At 37.1% G+C, this 22187-nt stretch overlaps 1 protein-coding gene across 5 annotated transcripts in view; it reads right to left on the reverse strand.

Annotated features, from left to right (window-relative positions):
- Nucleotides 1-22187, reverse strand: part of LOC117181892 (dynactin subunit 2) — a 164864-nt gene that overhangs the window by 7410 nt on the left and 135267 nt on the right. For all 5 annotated transcript variants that reach the window (XR_004468202.1, XR_004468201.1, XM_033374907.1 and 2 more), the window contains exons 7-8: nt 21052-21228; nt 2523-2625 (exon numbers count right to left, since the gene is read on the reverse strand). Coding sequence is in view for 3 of the 5 variants with exons in the window: in XM_033374907.1 (XP_033230798.1) it covers nt 2523-2625; nt 21052-21228 (280 nt within the window). In the remaining 2 variants the exon portion in view is untranslated. The remainder of the gene's footprint in view (nt 1-2522; nt 2626-21051; nt 21229-22187) is intronic.

Genomic DNA, 22187 nt, shown 5'->3' on the forward strand with positions numbered 1-22187 from the left:
CTTCCACCACCAAGTAAGTGTGTGGAGGGTGTGTAAAGGAATAAAGAAGGTGTAAGAAAAATGTAAACCCTTAGGGGACACATTAGAAGCTTCCACTGATAAGTTTGGAAACAGAATCTTACGATGGTTTTTTTCCGGGTTCTTTTGCGGTTCCGGAGATAATAGAAAGAACTAAAAAAACCCAGAAAATATGGTTAAAGAATCTACGTTATTTATTTTTTAGTCTAATGTGTATTATTCCCTTCGTTTTTATACCAACACATTTGAAAAATTTATATTTCTAGCTGCAACGGGTTGAAAGATACATGTCCGAGAAGTGGTCTCTTTGGGAAGAGTATATGTGTATAGAGCAACTGTGTACGTCTCAATTAATACGAGCCGATTTTCAACTGTGCACGTGGAAATTTAGATGGCCACAGATGGGCTAGTGCACAGTTTCACCAGTAACCCACAACGTGAGCAGCTGTACCAGCAGCCCCCAATGAGCACTTTTATACCACTGGACTTCAAAGTGTCCAGTTGGGCTAGAGCACAGATACTCAGTGCACAGACATACTTCTCCCAAAGTGACAACTTCTCTGCCATATACCTTTCGACCAACTGCAGCTGGAACTATTATCTTTTTTGAAATTTTTTTGCATAAAAAAACAGAAGAGCATAACACCCAGTTGACTAAAAAATAAATGCTATAGCTTTTTTAAACCATATTTTCTTGTGTGTGTTTAGCTCTTTTTATTATATCAGGAACGGTACAAGATTTCAAAAAACAAAACCATTTCTGGATTTTGCGTTAAAAAAACGTATCTAAATCTTGATTTATTTGTCATTTTGAAAAATGTTTACACCCTTTTATCATATGCGTTTTTATGTTTCAAACAAAAATTGAACTAAAAAACCTCAAAAACCGGACGTGAAGGGAAAAATCAAAAGACAGATTTGAATTCAACACATGAAACTACTCCGTGATAGATATGTTTCATTCCATGAACAAGGGGTCATATTTTTTTGACCATTGATATTATATATTACACGTATAAATGGGGCCTAGACGAAAGTCCGGATTTGATGCTGTTTTCTTATTGATGGAGTCAATTTCTAATCTTCATCCCTCATTTTTTCCTGTTACAAACCCGAAGCTAAATGCTGAAAATAATGAGAATTTAGAAGTAATTTTAAGATTATTATAGAAAAGACCAAATTGATAGTGTCAATAACGCATTATGAAAATTGGTCTTTTTCAGAAAACTAGAGCCTTTTTGATCTAGTAAAGATTTTCCGTAAAAACCTAGAAATAGGAAAATTTCTTGACTTAGAAAGCCTGTTTAACGTAGAACATTGTACACGGTTGCCCCATTTTGTTACTTTTAAATTTCGATTATTTCATTAGTCCAACTCCTAGCTGTGATTAATACATCTGCTTTTTTATATTTTTTAATTGCAAAAATTATACACTATGAGATATAAATCGCTCCGAGCTAGACTTGTAGAATCGTCACTTCGCTCGACTTCTATATCTGCAATAAAATACCTGTAAATTGTGAGCGAGTGCCTCTACAAGACCAGCTCACAGGAATTAATATTTCATTATAGAGTAGAATCTCCATTTTGTCGGACTCTAAGCTGTCTCAATCTCGAAAGCTGTCCTTTGAAAAATCTCCAAGCTTGTCTCACGAAAATTTTGCGCATGCAGCAATGGATAGTGCCATATGCGCGACACAATAAACAAATAAAAGTCGAAAGAGGTTAGGTTAACATGAATTAAATCATATTATAGCTGCAATTGACTTCGGTTTTTATACTTTTTAGCTATATTGCGAAAACTTTTAACCTATTTTTTTTAATGTAAGCTTGGAATCTCGCGGTCTTGCGGTACTTTCAAAGTTCCTGGTAATTAAACTGCTGCAAAACAAAGCAAAATATTATACAAATTTTGCTCTTAAGTTTATTGTGAGGTAGAAAAAAATGTATCGGATTATAATTATTAATGTGAACTGAGAAATATATCGAGGGATAAAGCATTGAAAAAACAAACATTTTGTTTTGAAAAAGGCATATTTTAGAGATAATAATTACGGTCCTGAAATCAGTGATTATTTACTAAAGAGGGCGCTATCAATGTTTAAAGCAGCTTGGAGATATCCAATCTCCGCATTTGGGATAGCTTGAAAATCCAACTGTATAATGATTTTATAACACAAAAACGCAACTTTATAAAAAAAGGACATACAGAAAATATATTTAAAAAAAAATTACAATTGGGATATAAATTGGAGATATTTGGAACGAGTGAAGTAGCACGATATTTAGAAAGTATCTTCGGGAAGGTGGAGATTCAGAAAAACTCGGAAAGTTGAACAGTTCGACAGATGAAAAGATTTCGAAAGTGAAGTACTAATACACTTTGGAAGTGTTCAAAATCAAAACATTTTTCCGTTAGGCTATCGGGAATTCGGGAGACTACACATGATCGTATTACGAATATTGTCAATTTGATTAAAAATATTCCATTAACCCTGTATTACCTTGCTGATGAATAGAGTTCAAAATTAACATTCGGTTAACTGTCTGAGGAAAAATGTGCGACACAGCTTCTATCTTCTTTATTATTTCGTACATTTCTGATATCTGAAACAAATTTAAAATAATTCTTTAGTAGCCTGATTATAATATAGAAAACAATGATACTTTAACATAGATTACGTTGGCGATCAGTTACAGTGAAATCTCCGTGTTGTCCCCAATCAGGACCCAAAATCCTCCGAACTGTACAAGGAAGTTTTTGACCCCATCTTTTTGACACAAAGTCACTGATTTCAGGGCCGTTATTCCATTTTATGCGGTTCACTGTGAACTCGTAAATGGGACTCGTCTTGGGACGCACATATATCGTAGGATATAAATTAAAGTGGGTTTTTTTTTAACTCTTTTGAGATAAACAGTAATTCGAATTATATCATAGTGTAAGTAACTTGGTACAGCATACTGTATCAGAGTATATGATATTGTTTCGTATTGTATTGCATCATATTGTATCACGCTGTTTCATATTGTATCATATGGTGCAATAGTGTAGCGAATTGTAGCATACTGTATAATATTGTGTCATATTGTATGATACTGTATCATATTGTATCATATAGTGTAATAGTGTATTAAAATTAAGGAAATTTAAATCAGATTAAAATAAAATTTAAAATCCTATTTAACGTCCAATAATCAAATGAATGTTCAGAATTCCTGAAAATAAAACCAAGAATCCAATAACCAAATTTAGACTTTCGGGAAACGATATAAGACGGACTGACATTGATACTGAAGACACAGTTCTTGTCAGGTGTTAAAGTTTGAGAAACATTCACAAAGATGGCTATCCTTTGAGAATGGTTATTTCAACAAAATTTTTTAACTAAATCAAAAATCACAAACAGAAACGTAATCACGTGAGTTTCGGGTTTACCGTATGCTACGAAACGCTATTAAAAATCTCCGTACTATATAGATCAGTGCAGTACACTGAAAATGTGAAATTTTAATATAAAGTGCGTGATGAATCATACAAAACACTCCGCATGCTCGTCCAAAAGCCACTTGACCCCTTATTTGATCGTTGGGTTTACTATATTTGAGTCACTATTCAGGATTTTTGTATTTAACCTCAACAATTCCAGACAATTTATTTTGTGGCCCACCAATTTTTATTTTTAAATCTTTACTCCTGCTATATGGCAATCTAAGAAACCTTCCGTTACCGGTTTTGAGGCCACGAAACCAATTTTTTTCCGCCATATTGCATACACCATTTCGACTTTTAGAATTTTTACTTCAGACTCGTAAACAGCAACCAAGAAACCCCTATTGGTTAAAACTCTAAAGTAAAAAATTTTCAGTTAAGGTCATATTCATAACACAATAATTTGAAGAAAAATAATATATTTTTAGATCCTTAAATTTCTAAATTATAAAGGTAAATAAAAAAGAGGCAAAAAATATATTAAACGATTGCAAAATAACATAGGGTCTTCTACAAAGGCAATGCTTGCATATTTAAATTTGGTTCGCATTAAAATAAATACGTATCTGTGTTATAATATAGTTTTAACACATAAATTCAGATATTCCAATCAAATAATTAATACGGCTCTAGTCGTTGACAAATAACGCGTTATGTGTCGCTCCGTATATTTTGGTTCATTGCTTTGGTTTCATCTGAGTGTATGACATTATAACTTGCTTGCAGGTGGTGCTTAATACCGCGGTTTCTATTCTGATGCATTTTAGAATGGGTTTCTGTCAGAAAAACGTAAATTTTGTGTTTCTTAATTTGATTATTGTGGACATTAGCATTCTAAGATGGTGGCCGCCACCATTGTAGCCACCGTAGCAGAAAATTCTTTGAACACTGGACATGCTCGAAACCCGTCTAACACCTGGGAGCTGGTTGAACACCTGAATATGTTCCTGGAAATGCTTCTGAAGATACATCTGGCTGTATAGTTGACTGCGCACCTGGGACGCCAGCTGCTTGACCACCTGGATATGTTCCTGGGAACATAGCTGACGGAGCCCCTTGAAATGCTCCTAAAGATACACCTGGTTGTATAGTTGACTGCGCACTTGAGAGACCAGCGGGTTGACCACCTGGATATTGTCCTGGGAATATAGCTGATCAAATACCTGGAAGTGCTCCTAAAGATATACCTGGTTGAACTGTTGCATGTGTAACTGGGAGTACCACTGGAAGTCCCGCCAGTTGTTCCCCTGATAATGGTCCTGTAACTGGACCTGAGATTATAACTGATTGATCACTTGCAGATACTCCTAAAGATTCAACTAGCTGTACAGTAGATTGTGCACCTTGCGGTGATCCTAAAATCCCAGATGGTAGAGCACCTGCAAATATTCCTGGAAGTACAACTGCTTGCACTGTTGTTTGTGTACCTGTGACTGTATCTGAATTTCTAGCTTGAGAAACACCTGGAACAATTCCTGGAAATGCAGCTGATTGCACAGCTGACCGTTTACTTGAAACTGCATCTGGAAGTTCAACCAGTTGATCCCCTAGAAATAACGCTGATTGCACAGTTGGCTGTGCATCTGGGAGTGCACCTGAGATTCCAGCTGGCAGATCACATGGAAATATTCTTGGAAAGACAACTCATTCTTCAGTTGACTGTGCACCTGGTAGTGCATTTCAGATTCTAGACTGTGAGCCACCTGGGACTCGAGCTGATTGGTAACATGTGAGTACAGCTGAACTGAAATCTAATTGATTCATGACAGCTCCTGATTGTTTTCTTTTTTCAATTGAAAATCCAAAAAAAGGTTCATAGGATTCTGAAGGAGAACCTAGTGGTTTTGTCGTTCACGCATGGAAGTGGTTGAGTCCAAATCGAAGATTCGGTCCCTCGGGACTTTATTAGTTGGAGTTCGTGAAATCACTTGGGATGATAGCTAGTCTGTCGTGGTAATTAATGATATTATCCAATATCAAACTTCCTTGTAAAGTGTCCCACGTTGAGCGCTAAAATTGTTAACTAATTTATTTAAAATTAAATAAAAGTAGATTTAATGGACATTATTTAAAGTAACTCCGTTTCTGCGGGAGGAACGATGGAAAATTAAGTGATAGAAGGAAGAGTGTATTTACGGAAAGTACGAGAGGAATTTGAGAGAAAGAAGAAAAAACTCCGTTCCTAAGAAGAGAAACGGGAGAGAGAGAGAGAGAGAGAAAGGGAGAGAGAGCGAGGCAGAGTAAAGAGAAAATAGTTTAGAAAGAAAACACCACTCCTACGTAGCGGAACGAGAGAATAAGGATCAGGAAAGAATAACATTAAAAAATAAAAAAATAAATTGAATTTGCTAAAAAAGAAAAGTCCTCCTCAAAGGCTTGCGAGTTCACTGGATGGAAATAAACCGGTAGTCAAGTCTTAGGTTTATTCGAGTCTCACAAAGATGAATAATTACGTCAAAGTTTAAATGATTCAAGATGGGTTTTATTTGGAAAAAAAATATATTTAACCAAATAATATGTCAAACAATATGGTTACGATTCTGTAAAAAATTCTTTAAAAGAATAACCGATTCTTTTAGGTTGTCACGTTGACGATAACTGTCACAAACTAAACTCTCGTTTGCTTTTACACTCCTTTTATAAAGACGTATACAAACACTGAACTAACTTTCAACGTATACAAACACTGAACTAACGTTCATTTATCATAACCAAGAGCTTAGTTCACACACCTACAAATTCGAACTTATTTAAATTCAAAATTTACAGTAATAATATTAGCTTCTTAATCTAGAATATTATGAACTTAGGAACTACAAAATAACGTAGAACTTTTCTCATAATTAATATGATAGTATTGGTTGATTTTGAAGGAATAACAGAACATTTAAAGTAATAACTTCTTGTGTAACAGTATTTATTGTACTTTGAATTAATTGTATTCATTTCATTTACTTTACTCACTTCACTCACTTCATTCCCTTTACTCACTCCATTCACTTCACTCACATCATTTATTTCATTCATTTAATCCATTTAATTCATTTAATTCATTTCTTTCATTTCATTCATTTCACATTATATATATATTCTCTAATTAGAAACGAGTCAGGCGGCCCTCACTGTTTATGTGCAGATCCCCCCGAAAGCAGTCCAAGGCTATTAGAATTTATTTTATATTATTAATTTTATTTATTTTATTTCTTCATTTTGGAAATCAATGCCATGAAGTTCTCGATATAAAGAGACATGATACGGATGAAATTTATTACGTTTTAAAATTTTCCAAACACTGCTCTGAGACATTCCGGAATCACGAGCAATTTCTGGTATACTAACGTAAGGATTATTGGCCATTGCAGCTAATGCAGTAATTTCATTATTTTCTCCAGTAACTGCTGTTCTACGGGTATTTTTCTTAGGTTAAACACTTTCATCAGTAGTAAATTTTGTAATAGCACGATAAAATGAAGTCGGAATAGTCTTTGATCTAACCAAAATGAGTTTTGTTTTAAATGTATTTTTTCTAATTTACAATATTTAAGGAAAGAAAAAAGTAAACACTTTCGTAATGTTTCGATAGCCTTCGCTGACCTCAATCTACAATAATGACAGAGCTAAAATTTAGGAATATTCAGGAAACACTGTTAATGTAAACGTAATACTTAATAATTACTTCTCAAAAACGCACATACGTTTTGTCATGTTTTTCAAAATAATAATTGCCAAAGAGATCGGAAGCTCTATTAACTTATTTTTAACCGACTTCAAAAAGCAGGAGGCTCTACCTATGTTCGTCGCGGTGTATTTTTTTATGTACGAGTTTTTATTGCACTCGTTCGATGATTCTGTAGCGATTTGAAAAATTCTTTTTTTTGTCTCGTGGTCAGTCATGTTACAATGAAAATGGTGTATTTTTTATTGTTAATGTATTACAGAATCGTAACTATAGAGTAACATAGAATAACTATTTTTTGAGATATTTAAAAGTTTCATGTTGAAAAAATCACTCTATATATATATCTGTGTGTGTGTGTTGTATGTATCGTGACTACCAAGGCGGAAAACATGTTCGTTACACATACTTTGTACCTGGCCAACAACTCATATGATGCGGATGCTTTGTGCAAACGGACGTTAAGTGGAGAAACGCGTTGTAGCAGAAGGCCGATATCGAAGACTGTGTGCAATCCTTCTGCGTGGGGCTAACTACTCAACCAGCCGAAAATTCTGCTTTGTGCAAATGGACGTTAGGGTAGATTATAAACGGGAGTGATGGGTTGGACGGGGATATGTTGAAGCTTCGAACCCCAGTGCAAGGGATAAATTACCCTGAGGGTCACCGTACAAAAAGTGAATGAAATAAAAAATGTTTAAATACGTAGTTCTTTGTGTTCTCTCATCCTATTGGTCTCTCTTTCTCTCAGTGACTGTGTCCGAAGGTTACATGCGAGCTTTTAAAACTTGAAAGTAAGAGAAATTGTTGGAAAGTTTTGAAACGTAAATTTAGTCTAATTAATTATGAAAAATAATTAATTAGTCTTTTCAAGTTATTGAAGTGGGACGATGGTTATGTGGGCTAAAGCGTAGGCTTTAGACCCACTCCTTCGGCTTGCGGGTTCGATTCTCGCCTCGCACTCTGGAAGAGTCTCAGCGGCTCATGCGGTGTACACTAGCCTAGCAAGGGAGTTGTTTACCTTCGGAGAGTCGTGGGACCGGTATCGCTAGAGAAAAAAGTTTTCTCTAAGTACTTAAAGCTGTTGCTCTTGGTGGTTCGGAACCCACCTTAAACTGTAGGTCCCCTTTCCACCACCAAGTAAGTGTGTGGGGTGTGTGTAAAGAAATAGAGAAGAAGGTGCAAGAACAATTAAAACCCTTAGGGGACATATTAGAAGCTTTCATTCCAAGAAGAAGTTGTTGATTCCGCCCACTGACTCGACGGTCCGGTGGTAGCCTTTAGGAAAAATTATCGGATTAAAATAAGTTTTTACTCTTTTTTTCTGGAACAATTTAATTTACGCGTACTTAGAGTTATTTAAACACCTCTCATAATCAACGCACATTATATCAGCAAAGGCACCTCTTCGGAGGCAAGATTTAGCGATTCCGCAGAAAAATAAAAACAATTAAGGGTTCAACCTTTATTGATTTCCTGGGTTCCTCCACCATACAATACAAAATTATTATTATGTAACAGGCAGTTGGTGGTAGCGGTGGGATTTTGAATCCTGTCATTGTTTACCAGTTTTTGGAATTGGTAACAAATTTTTTTTTTAATTTGGTACTTAGTAGTAGGACATTGGCTCTGTTTTTTATCCAGGTCAGTGCTTTCAAAATTAGTGATATTAAATTGGTATCTACAGCAATTTAATTTTGAATACTAAAAATGGTACCCCTCACTGCTAAGTGTACAACTTAGGTTAAATAATAAAGAAAAATGATTTATCTGGTTTTTATTTCCAAAACAATAAATAAGCTCAGAAATAATTGTTTGCTTTTACAACCAATCAGTATGAACTAAATCAACCCTTAAATGTAGGAAGTCTAGACAAGCCTAACGCCCAGTCGAAGCTTCCTCAAGGTTCAAGCTGAAACCCTATGGGCCAGTACTTGAATGTTTACAGGTAGTTTATTTGATTCTGCATTAAAATGAAGAATGAGAGAAGGTTAATAAATAACGAAAAGAAACTTGTCTGATTTTATTTTAAAAATAAAATTAGAGAATATTTCTTTAGCTATCTATAACAATTAAAATTTGAATAAAACATTGACTTGATATGCAGGGAGTCTAGACAAGCCTAGCGGCCAGTCGAAACCTCCCCTAAGGTTCAGGTGACAAGCCTTTGGGCCAGCACCTGAATGCTTTGAAGTAGTTTCTTTAATTTTGAATTTCGTAGACCAAGAAATTAACTAAGGGATTATTGACTATGAAGGTGCTCCTAACTTTATAAACTTAAAAAACTTGGTAAACCTATTAAAAAATCAATTCCGACACTCGCAGTTAAACCCACGGTACTGACCCCTATTGAGCAAAATCGAGAAATTGAGGGAGGCACTAACGATATCAAAGTCATCGTGATCGATTTATCTTTGGAAGAGCGATGAGAATACGAGAGAGAGAACTAACTGGAGAGACGGCCATATTTACAGAATTGGCGGCAGGATGCCAGTAACCGTTTGATTTTTGCTTTGAGGCAATGGTATTTTTGTTAGAGTTATTTTTGGTTTTACAACATTAAAACGGCACCCTCTGAGTGAACTGTGCCCTGCACTGCGAGCAAACAGGAACTTATTGGCATTGCTATGCGCTAAATATCGCTACTTATCACTGTATTAAATGTATTGTATTGTCTCATAATATTTAAACAAACAGGGCGCTTTTGTTTTTACCGTTTTCTTCCTCAGATAAGGAACATTCTAGGATATTTAGTGGGTTTATCTTATCAGGAGTCAACGTTGCAGGGACTGCCTATTTTACCAAGAAAACTATTCTGGGGCGGTGAATCATTTTTAAACAATTTACAAAATCGAGCAATTCTCGCGAGGTTTAAATATTAATCGTGTTAGTAAACTCTACTCTAACAAAAGCAATATGACAGGTTCAGACAATGACCAGAACAACAGGGAACAAACTAACGCTCCTGTGAATAATAAAACTACGAATGGAGGATTGACCTGCAATATAACCCCTGCAAACACGCGCCCCTCTGCTGCAATGGATATGAGTGCTGCAATGGCCACGGCCCTGGAGGGCATGACGCTACAGCGGTCAACTTATCATATACCTAATTTTGATGGAAAATCATCCCCTTAAAGGAATTCCTTCAGGATGTGACTCATGGTTCCGAATGAAACGAACGAAGAGTGTCAGTGATTATTACGACCGTACCTTAGGACTTCTTAGTGGAGGGAAACACGCTCTAGAAGAAAAATATACCGCCAGTGATGACAACACGGCTATGATGATGAAGCCTGTAACGGACTGTGCTCGAGATGCATACATACGAGGACTTCCCTCTGAAATGTCCATCTTCGTCGACACTCGAAACGCAAAGGATATTCATGAGGCGTATGAGCATGCACTACATGTAGAGGAGCGCCAAAACTACGCGAAGAAAGCGAGGGCAGCGTGAGCATCGACGTACCATGTTTCAAGGCACCACAAGATCTCGGGAAGGTCAAGGTGACTTAGACCTTACTCTAAATAAATGAGGGAGCTCAAGAATATCCGGCATTCCGAGAAGCCAGCGCCGAAGTCCATATTATCCGCTCCCAGGATTCAGTACCGTCATGACACTTATCCACCTTATCCTAATCCAAGACAAAAGTATCCACCCATGTATCCCAATCAATACCTCCCCCCCCCCAGGAAAATCCTCCTAACTACGGCTACCCGTTTTCCCTGCAGTATCCGCCCCATAAACCTCATGTACAAAGAGGACGACGATCACGAGTACCGCAAGGGACCAAAACTCCTAACCACAGCCGTAAGAATTCCTCATCCGATGATGCCTCATCGAAAGGAGAAGACAGCGATGACTCTAATCCACCTGTTTTTCATAAGGATCATATTTTATTGTCGAGTATCGAACATGTTATTATTGTTCGAAAGGGAGAACCCGTTCCTAAGAGTGCACCGCCCTTTTTTCCAAATCCTTGGGTTTCCAAACCCATGCGATAAATGTCATTCACGTGCCAAGCCATCAAGGTGTCGAAGGAAATGAAGCAGCGGACCAACTCACTCGGGCTTCGATACGCAGCCACTCGAATCTCGATTGTCACCAATTCGTGCTACTGTTAAAAACTCAGTAGATAAATTTGATGAAACCCTCAGTGATCACCAGTCTTATTTTTGGGATAAAGAAGGTTTGGCTCAAGCTTCTTCTATTGAACCCCTGCAGGTAGAAATCACGATGGTCTTTGAAGGCGAAGAAGATCAAGATCTCCTGTTACGCCTGCAAAACATGGACCCTTGTACAAAAACAGAGGGTCCACTTCCTGAGAGAGTAGACAGATTATCGAAATCATTTTAGGAACACCTTAACAAAAGAACAAACTCGAAGACGAAGGATATTCCTTCTGCACTGAAGGATACATGCAAGTCTCCGTCTGAAACCGACCAGCCAAAAGGTACCGTGCGATTCAAGAATGTACGCGACGTTGTAGAATCACCGATCATCGGACGACAACCATCACGAAGATCGCTATATCAAACTCCCCAGACATTACCTACGCCATTCGCCAGATATACTCCAGAAATATTCGAAAAGGACAGAAAGGTTTCCACAGCTAGCTCGTAACGATGTGTCTATGACACACGCCGAAACTATTATTCTGAGGAATACTCTTGACATAGAAGTTCCCTTTATCGATTCTCTTACTCCCCCGCCAGAACAAGGCCATTCGGATTCCTTGTGCAAAATTTTTTCCTTTCATCGGAATCAAATATTAATATACACCATTCTCTTCATTTTTTAAGTTCGAAGAGATTGGTGTATACAACATCCCATTTAAATGAATTAAAAATTTTAAACAAATAAAAATCGCGAAAAATCGGGTTTTTGACATTTTTTGGAAAAAATCACGTCATTTTTTTCTAATTAACTAATTTTAACATTCAAATCGTCATTTTGAAGAGGACAAATTGCACTTTAAGGTGGTATAGGTTCTAATTAAGTTCCTTCCAAAAAGTGTATTTATTTGAACATTCCAAGTTAGAAAATTAAAAAAATGAGAAATACAGAAGTGCGGACAGAATGCGTATTATTACAAATAATTTGAATGTATAATAGATCAATCTCTTTTGTTTCTGATGAACAATAAGATGGTTTCATTTGAATGAAGATAAAAAATTAGGAAAAAATTTTTTTCAATGAAAAAGCGGTTAGTATATCTGAAAGATAGGAAAAATTCGTCGGAATTGAAAAAAGAAGCCTTTTATACTAAACTATTTTTATCTTCCAACTAATTCTCGAAATTATATTGAATTAAAAAACATTAAATTAAACTAAATATTGCATTTAATAAGCTCAATCTACTTCGGTGCAAAGGTTGCACAAGACCGCCCTACGTTCGTCACACAGAGGTCAGTTGCAACTCCCCTCTCTTTCCTGCGACACTGCAGTCACAATATCGGCACTTTTTAGTTCGTATATTCTCAAAATCTCTTATGAGAAAAACAATCATTCATTAATTATTTATTAATTGATTTATTATTGAAATGTATGAGCACTGTATGAATAAAATTAAAGAAAACAACGTTAAATTGATATATATCACATTCTTAGTAATTTTTACATATAATTTTCATTTAAATTATAAAAAGTCAATTCGAAACATTGAAATACCACGATATGAGGCCCCTAAATTCAAAAACAGACACTTGCAAAAAACCAAATTTTACAGGAGGGGCAAAAAACTGTTTTCACTATCCTAATGTGATTATTTTTTAATTCCTAGCTATTTGTTGCAGTTCTACATGGTTACGGAAGTAATCATTCCAATTGTCAAATTTTTTAATTTCTTCAGTAATTAGTTATTGCCATATTAAATTAGCATAAGTCCGGTTCTGAAGTTAACATTGCGTAAGTCCCTTTTTGAACCTCACCTGACCTTTACCCGCCGTTTGAAATGGCTGCATTCGGGTTAAAAAAAACTAATAAAACCACTTGAATCAGTCTATAAAATTTTATTTAAATAACTTTATAAAATATCAGTCTTTCTTATTTTTTTGTCTCCTATTTTATTGACTAAAATTTTGATTAAAACTCTTAAAACTTTTTACTGACTAAATTGACATTTTTACCAAAATTTCATTAAATAATATTGTTTCAAAATAGGTAGGTAGGTAACCAGACCTATGAATAAAAAGGTAACTTCATAAAATCATTAACCATTGTAAGTACCTACTTCATAAAATGTTGAATATTATTCCAATAAAGGGTATAGGTCACAGACTCGTAACCAATCGAGGCCGGTTTTGAAACTGAGGCGGATCTTAACGGGACGAAACTCGAACGAAACGGATCTTCTGTGAGACAAATGTGCCCCAAGCGCTCAGCATTTCCTTCTTACTTCACAGACAGCGAACAACCGGTAACATCAACCACTTCACCGCACTCTAGGATAATCGAACTGAATTATGGTTAGGGTCTCCATCAAGAAAATCAGAGACATTTGCTCAGGAGAATTAATTGAATTTGGCGTGGGGCACATTTGTCCCCCGCAGGATCCGTGTAGGATTAAGTTGCTTATTGCCACTGAGTGCCTTAATCCACAGGACTTATGGGAGAAAGGACAAAGAAGCGTCGAATATTAGTTACTCCGTCGGCAAAGTATAAGGTGTACTCCATTGTGATTAAGTGAAAACACTTTGATCCTGTAGAATGGAGCGAAGTAACAACTGATCTACATGATCTGAAAATGGCTTTGGAACGTGACCGCTGTGGAACATGTCGTATGGCAAACTCCAGTGATTTACTAGGTAACCTAACACAAAGCAAAATGACTGACTTTCTGTCAAGACATATTCCGCGGTGGTCCCCCCACTATCACATTATGCCACGGCAAGTTATAATAACCCCGGAGGAATCGCGTTTAAAGATAATATAAGAATATCACAATAGTCTATTAACCCGACATAAAGGTGTAATGAAAATATACCGTCGTATTTGAGAGCTATAGACAAAGCCGGGCCTACGTAACGATGTAGTCAACTATATTCGCGAATGGCAAGGCTGCCTCGAGAATATAATAATAAGAGCCCGTACTCGAGAACCCATGGTTATCACGGATACTTCTCTGGCAGTCGTCGATAAGCTACCTCTCGATACCGTGAGCAAGCTGGCTACGACACCCAACAGTAATAGGCATATCCTTACCATGCAGGATAATTTCTCAACATTATGTATCGCAGTACCCATACCAAATTTACATACATCAAATATCGCGCACGCACTGGCTCAAAATCTATTCGCGCAATATGAAGCTCCGCGCTGCATTCTTACGGATCGGCGAGGGAGTTTTATAAGCAGACTATTGAGGAAATTGGGGGAAATATTCGTAGTTAAACAACTAACAACTTCGGGATATCGTCCCCAAACCAATGGTTCATTGGAGCGTAGTAACATAGTCCTCACAGATTATAGGAAACATTATGCTGAGGATTTTGATGACTGGGACCGACTGTTACTGTTCGCCATGTTTGCGTATAAAACATCTGTTCATGAAGCCACGAATTTCACTCCATTCGAATTGCTGTGCGGACGCGCTGCGCGAATACCACCTTTCTTTCCACTCGTTGATAAATTAGAAACATACGGATCCCATCTCCGTGACTTGGTTATTCGACTCCACGAAATTCAGAAGATCGCGGCTAAAAACATCATTCTAGCAAAAGAACAATCGAAACTACACTATGATGAAAAGGCATGTCTCCTTAGTGCAGTGATCGGTGATAAAGTGATCATATTTGAGGACGTGCGTAAAATTAAGTTCGACAAAAGAACTACTGGATCTTATACAATCGTGAGCTTCACAGAAAATAATAATATAATCCTTGAATCCTAAGATAATACAAGGTTCACAAAGCATGCCGATAAACTCTTGGTAACTTATTGTTGAAAATAATATACGATACTTATAACACCACTACTATATAATTACATGTATAATTTAGGAAGACGCATAAGCTATGTACCGCCATATTCTATCACTAATTTTAGTGATTATGTATATCACCTCCACAATCAACATTTCAGCAGGACCAAGGTACCAGCATCTCCCATTCCAGGCCAGTACTGGCATCTTCTACGACAACCAAGGGACCGTGAGGCGAATTATCAGCCATTGGACGATTAACACCTTTCTGCATGTCAATAGATTTCAGGACTCCTCGACAGAAATCCAGAACCGGTACCAGTCATTGGGAATCTATTTCCCACTTAAATTGAAATAAGTTTGCAAGCAGATCATACGGGACCACAATATGCAGAATAAAATGGAAATCGCAGAACGAATCAGAAGGGATATAGACAAAGAGATCCGCGAGCTGGCATATCACAACAATAAAAATCGCCTCTCGCATTTGCCGAATAACATGCAAGTACGAAGAACCATCCCAATGCTGGGATTATAAGACGAATTGTGGGGCGGTAGAGGATTGTTGACGTAAGAAGACGGACAGGCCATGAAAGCGAAGATCGACGACCCTCATCTTGCTCAAGCAAATTTAATGTATATGGTCAGTCGGCAAACACATGTCCTCCGATCCCAAATGGAGGACTTGCACCGGATCACCTAAATACAAGAACATTGACAGCAGCAGTTGCAGAATAAGCTAAACATTCTTCTACCATACGTTGTTGGAATATCAGCAGTGCTCACCAATTTAACATATTACTATGCCCTGACCAATTTACTCCATGCTGTAGGAAATTGTTTAGATGAGCATATCCGATTAGCAGATCGACTTATGGAGGTTGTTCAGAAGGCGAGGAAAGGAGAACTACGTCCAACGTTGCTAACATCCGAACAAATAGAATCCGTATATCGCGACATCCAGTATCACGCACCCAAAGTGGCTTTCCGAATACCTGGGCCACATGTGAGCATTGACAAGATAGCAAAAATCACCGTAGTAACAATTAACTGCAAAAATGATACACTCTACGTTGTATTGGACATATCGCTAATTGATGAGGTCGAATGCACCAGTTATAAAATGCATCCATTTCCCGTACAACAGCCGATTTTAGAAATCAGAATAGGAAGGGCATACTATCTTTAAGTGGTTGGATATTTTCAACACTATGGAACCCCCTCATAAAATTAATCTCCGTGGCTCGGGATTTATCCAAATTACACTAGGGTGTAACATAAAAATAACCACGGTCATCCTACTAGGATTGGAACCTATTCATGAACAAACTATAACCGTATATGAACCACAGGTTCATTTGGACCTCTCAAAATTATCTTAAAAATTACAACAAATCTGAAAATTAACCCAGATATTAGGCTTAATCAAAACAACTTCCCAGGAGGATGTCAGACTCTCATCCTACAAGGAAGGATACAAAAACTTGGAATAACTGGAACAACAGTTACACGATTTCAGTATACAAAGTCAAGAACAGACCAGTCATACTTCTTTAATACATCGCTCCTATGCCTGTCTGGTACTATCCCTGCTGCTGTGTCCAAAAAGCCTCGAGGACGAAGCAATCTTTTTTAGAAGCAATAGCCAGTAAACCTCGACTTCAAGGACAGCCTTTTCAATTATCTTTTCTGGAAGAGCTCAAGGTTCATGCCAACCTAGAATCACCTCAAATTTGGCCAGGCAAGGCTCAATATGACCTTTCTGCCAATGAGGATACACTTTCTAAACATCACTCTTCCAAGGACATAATCTAATCTTCGTTCAACAATTCACCATCTGCATCATCAAGGATAAGGATGCCGAAGCAAACGCTAAAACCCGCATAGATCGCTGATTTATTTCCTCATCGCCCTGAATTCTCGTAACTGGCAGTACTGTAAATACGTGGATCTCAACATCAAATTCTTCCTGTTTCTGCACCAGCGTAATGTGGTGGTATATAAAAAAAACAACAATAAATTGAGTGTGTCTGGAGAGTGAATTTTTAATCTTAACTAGGAATAAAGAATCCCAAGACTAGACTGTGCAAAAAAATGCAACACGGAGAGCATTGGCGGGTTTAGCACAATGGATCAATTATATGTATATGTGTATAAAAGAAAGAAAACTTAAAATACGAGAAATCAAGGGAAGGATATTGGTAAATATTCATTGCCCTTAGGGATAAAGTCGAAATTAACTACGGGGAAATCACCGTAAACAAGAATTAACGTTAAGCAAATTCTTTCCATATATAATGACCCACAGTTCATGTTGTCTTTAAAGAAACTGTAGATTAACCTCATTAATTCATAATAAACCTGCTTCTCGCACTTTTCTAGCAAAAATGTGACAGAAGTTCGTCAGTTGTATTTGGAGTAGGGAGCAGCATCTGCATGTTGCACAACTATTATTGGGCGTATCATTTCGTCAGATGTTTACAACACCCATGAGCTATCCAGGCTGCAACTTTCATCAAGTTGCAACATCATCTAAATCATTCGTGCATATAGTTTCTGCCAAAAGTACACTGCCTCACTCATTCAGCCAATCATACATAAAATTTGGAATATCATTTACTTTCTAATCACCCTTAGCTAGACGCTCACTAATTAGCCTTCACGAGAAATCAAACGTTCGTATAATATACTTGTTCGTAACAATCAATTAATACCGTCCGCTTTTCCTCGCACGTGTCGCACCAGGTATTGTCGCCCTGAAAGTTTAGGTCCGATAAAGGGAGGTCCGGCACGGGAGGATTTTGGGGCGTCAAGTTGAGAAACGCGTTGTGGTAGAAGGTCGATATCGGAGACTGTGTGGAATCCTTCTGCGTGGGGCTAACTACTCAATCAGCCGAAAACCCAGGTTTGTTCAAACGGACGTTACAGGAGACTATAAACAAAGTTCAAATTGTGAAAACCTGCGGGGTGACAAAGATTCGGTCTAAGCAGGATACCTTCATTATACAAGGCAGTCTGATTAGTACCTGAAAATTCTAAGAGATGGCATTAGTATTCACTAATGTGAACCATTTTCGTCGAGCTTGATCCTTCAAATGACGCCTATCAAAACTTCAGCCATTTATGTTTACGCATTTACAAGTTACAGCACTGAGAAGCGACTAATCTCCGAGTTTTTTTTTAATATGGAAAAATCTGAGTTTCAAGTTTTGATCAAACACTACTATCTTCGCAAAAAAACGATATCCGAGACCAAGGCCAAGCTAAATAAGTATTACCCGATGGGTGCCGCGTTTGCTCACATTGGACCAAAAACGAATTCGTGTGACAACTTCCCAGCAGAATTTGGCATAATTTTCGCGTAAGCCGACCGAGTTTTTGCGCCGATTCATAACCATGGATGAAACCTGGATCCACTACTACACTCCTGAGTCAACGCAACCGGCAAAACAGTGTGTTCCACCGGGCCAAATTGCTCCGAAGCGTCCAAGAACGCAACAATGGGTCGGAAAGGTTATGGCCTCCGTATTTTGGGATGCACATGGCATAATATTCGTGGACTATCTTGAAAAAGGTAAAACCATAACCGGAGCATACTATTCATCATTATTGAACCGATTGAAAATCGAAATCGCCGAAAAACGACCGCATTTGTAGAAGAAAAAACCGGTTTATCATCACGACAATGCGCCAGTTCATTCATGCTTAGTTGCACAAGCAAAATTGCATGATATCGGCTTCGAATTGGTTCCTCAGCCACCGTATTCACCAGACCTGGCCGCCAGCGAATATTACTTATTCCCTAACCTGAAGAGATGGCTCACCGGTAAGCGTTTTTACTCAAATGAGGAACTCATAGCTGAAACTGAGGCGTATTTTGGAGAACTTCCGATCGAGTACTTTTCGGACGGTATCAAAAAGTTAGAAAATCGTTGGACTCGCTGTATCGACCTAAAAGGAGAGTATGTTGAAAAATAAAACCGACTTTGGCCAAAAAAATGTCTCCGTGTTTCATTTTTCAGGGACTTATCAGACTGCTTAGTAGTTTAAGAGAAACTTTCAGCAAAACATGACACCATTTTACGGTCTAGATAAGGACCTAGCCTATAAAAAACAACCTTTAGCACTATCTACATATAGGAACTATTTTAGAAGCTTATCACACTTGGTAGACACTCACTTGATGCTACCCTGTAAATTTTTCTCTTTTTTCAGCTGCAGGATCAACACTTGGTTAAAATTTATTTTCCGTTTAACCCCGGATCATGCGATATTTTTTGGTTTAAAAAATATGCAATTATGCACTTGCAAAAGATTGACATCCCTATAAGTATATACAATCGCGAATGTAACGTCCTCGATATTGCTATTAGAGCTTAAATATAAGGTTATACTTTTAGATTTTTCAATACTTTCGCCTCGTTTATTTCTCGGTTCCACCTCGTTTTCTCGGGACTTTTCCTCGTTTTGTCTCGTCTCGTTCTTCGTTACTGATTGATTTGATATCAAACACGACTAAGGTTCGATTTTCTTCAAGATTTAACTTCACTCTATCAGAATCTGTTTTCCTTATTCAAAATTTATTTGGCAATTATAAAAATTGTTTTAAGTTCAATCTATAACTTTCCCACGGAAACATTTTTCATAATTATTTTTGACTATATAATATCCAAGAAAAGTTTTTGAAATTTCTTGCCTTCGTGATCAGTTTAATATTTTATGCTATAAGTTTAAATGATGACTAAAAAACTCGATTTTTCTTTACAAAAAGTACTAAATCTAGAAGACTAATCCATGAATTAAAGAAATCCTGAAAATATATGAAGAAATCCACCAAAAAGACTTACCTTAAAAGCTGTGGGCAAGTCGGTTGAAAAGTGTAGGTTAGAGGTGTGTCATATTACTAAAAATGATTTTATAAAATGTTTTCTGAATGTGTTAAATCGATTTTACCAACTATGGGAAATATATATGCGCAGTTTTTAGCGAGTTTTTATTAATTACACAATGTTTCAAACAAATTGGTGAAGAATTGACTAATTTATGCAATGCATGTATGATAACTGGCGTTCTTTTGAAAAAAGATAATCGTGTTTTTCTTTAGTTTTACACAGATATTTTCGGTGGCTACGATGTAAACACTATTACCGTTAAGGTAGACTTGTTTACGAAAGACAGCAGCTTTACATTTTTAAGCTACATGTTTTATTTCCGAGGTATACCTATTTATGTTCGAATAATTTGTTATAAATGAAAACATATTTTATTCGAAATCAAAGTTGTCCGCATAAAGCTAATAATCCGGAAGTATATAATTCGAAAACTCTCGTGGTATATCAAAAGAAATGATCTCTTGCCATTTCGAAGTTTCGGGGGGCGGGGGGTGGTCAATAACGAAGCGGCTTGTGTCAAAATGCAGCACTTCCCTTTGTCTGCAGCATCTTGTCTGGTCTTGAGCAGCATGGCCAACATCTGTCGCAAAATGCTGGAAAGCCCAAGGTGGGGACGAGAAAAGAGAAAACGGCACAAAGGTTTTACCTTTCATTTGAACTCTATCAGGCGTCACTCAATAGAATGTCAGATTCGCACCTGAAGTTGTACAAAAATTGTCAAAAACGCTAATTTTCTCAAAAATTTCATCTTATATTTTCCTATATATGTGTAACTTTTTTGAAATCATTAAATCAAGACGATCAATGAAGTCAGAAAAGTTGAAAAATTCAGACCTGTATTATGTACGGACATTACAATTTTGAATGGAAAAAAGCTTCCAATAAAAAAGTTTTTAAATCTAAATTTCTCGAAAACATAGTTCCATCTAATAAAATCACTAGGCACAATTTCATATTAGGTTAAGATTTACATTATATTTAAGAATGATTCACACAGGGTTTTTCAATTTCGTACACTCCCCTTTTTAGATAAAGTATTCATAAATTTACCTTTTGCTCCTTCTCAGAATCTTGAGAGATAGCTAATTTCTTTTGGGCCATGTTGTCCATTCTATTAAGTATGGCAGTTAATCTATTTTCCACGATGTCTAGTTGACTGCTATCCAAAAGGGAAGATTTTGCCCCAAGCTGTTGAATAGCTTCCAGTACTCCTTGACATTTCAAAGACTGTGGAAAAAAGTAGATTACAAAAAAAATTATTAATTTAATCTAATTTGATATTTTTTAGCGCATGGGATGTCAATTAACATAAAATAGGATAGGAAATTTAAACACCTTAAACAGCTGAGATAGAAAATTTAGTTTTTCAGAGGGGCATAAATCTCTCTATGTATCTCCTTGTATGTAGATGACACTTCAAGCTTTCTAACAGACATATGGTAAGTCTATGAGACGTTGAATTAAAAGATTTGCGAAAGTCAAACAAGACCATCGACATGCTGCGCTCGTGAACTGCTGCATCCTTGCAGACGTACGTAGAATTTCAGGTTCTGTGAGCAGCTTGTTACGCCTTTTTTTAGCCACGTTGTTCATACATCTTTCCCTACACAGGTTCAGTTCTTTGAACAATTCTGCCATTTAGAACAACTGTATAAATCTTATACTGCGTGTTTAAACCTAATAACACCCGATCCTGCATTCCTTCTCAGACGTCTAGCTCGTCGGGCTTTGGTGCATTTTTCACAGAATTGGCAGCAACTAAGCGGTTTAGTGCTTAATGGTAGATCTTCAGTTCGGGGGCGAACTTTCGGATCCTTAACATGAACGTCTTTCCAAATGCTTTGTAGCCAATCACACAGTGAACAAGGCAAGCATTCTGTCTTCCCCATCCATTTTGAAAAATTGCACCCGCTCCCTGCAAAATGATTGTAATATTTCAGCCGTAACCAGGCCTCACGACCGTCAGACAGGTGGTTACAGTCTCGAAGTCAAGGGGAACTAAGTCAGGCCTCGAGTTCACAACAGAAAGAATTGTCGTGAATATGTAGTTCCAGTATATACGGCACTTCTCAGTTTCGACAATTGACTCTATTGTCCTTGGTAGAAGAAGCCGTGCATCTACTTGTCAAGGAGCTGTTTCCAAAAGTTTTTCTCCTGTGATTTCTTCATCTGGGCCTTCAGGACTG

The sequence above is a fragment of the Belonocnema kinseyi genome, chromosome 10 (genome assembly GCF_010883055.1).
Source record: "Belonocnema kinseyi isolate 2016_QV_RU_SX_M_011 chromosome 10, B_treatae_v1, whole genome shotgun sequence".
NCBI lineage: Eukaryota > Metazoa > Arthropoda > Insecta > Hymenoptera > Cynipidae > Belonocnema > Belonocnema kinseyi.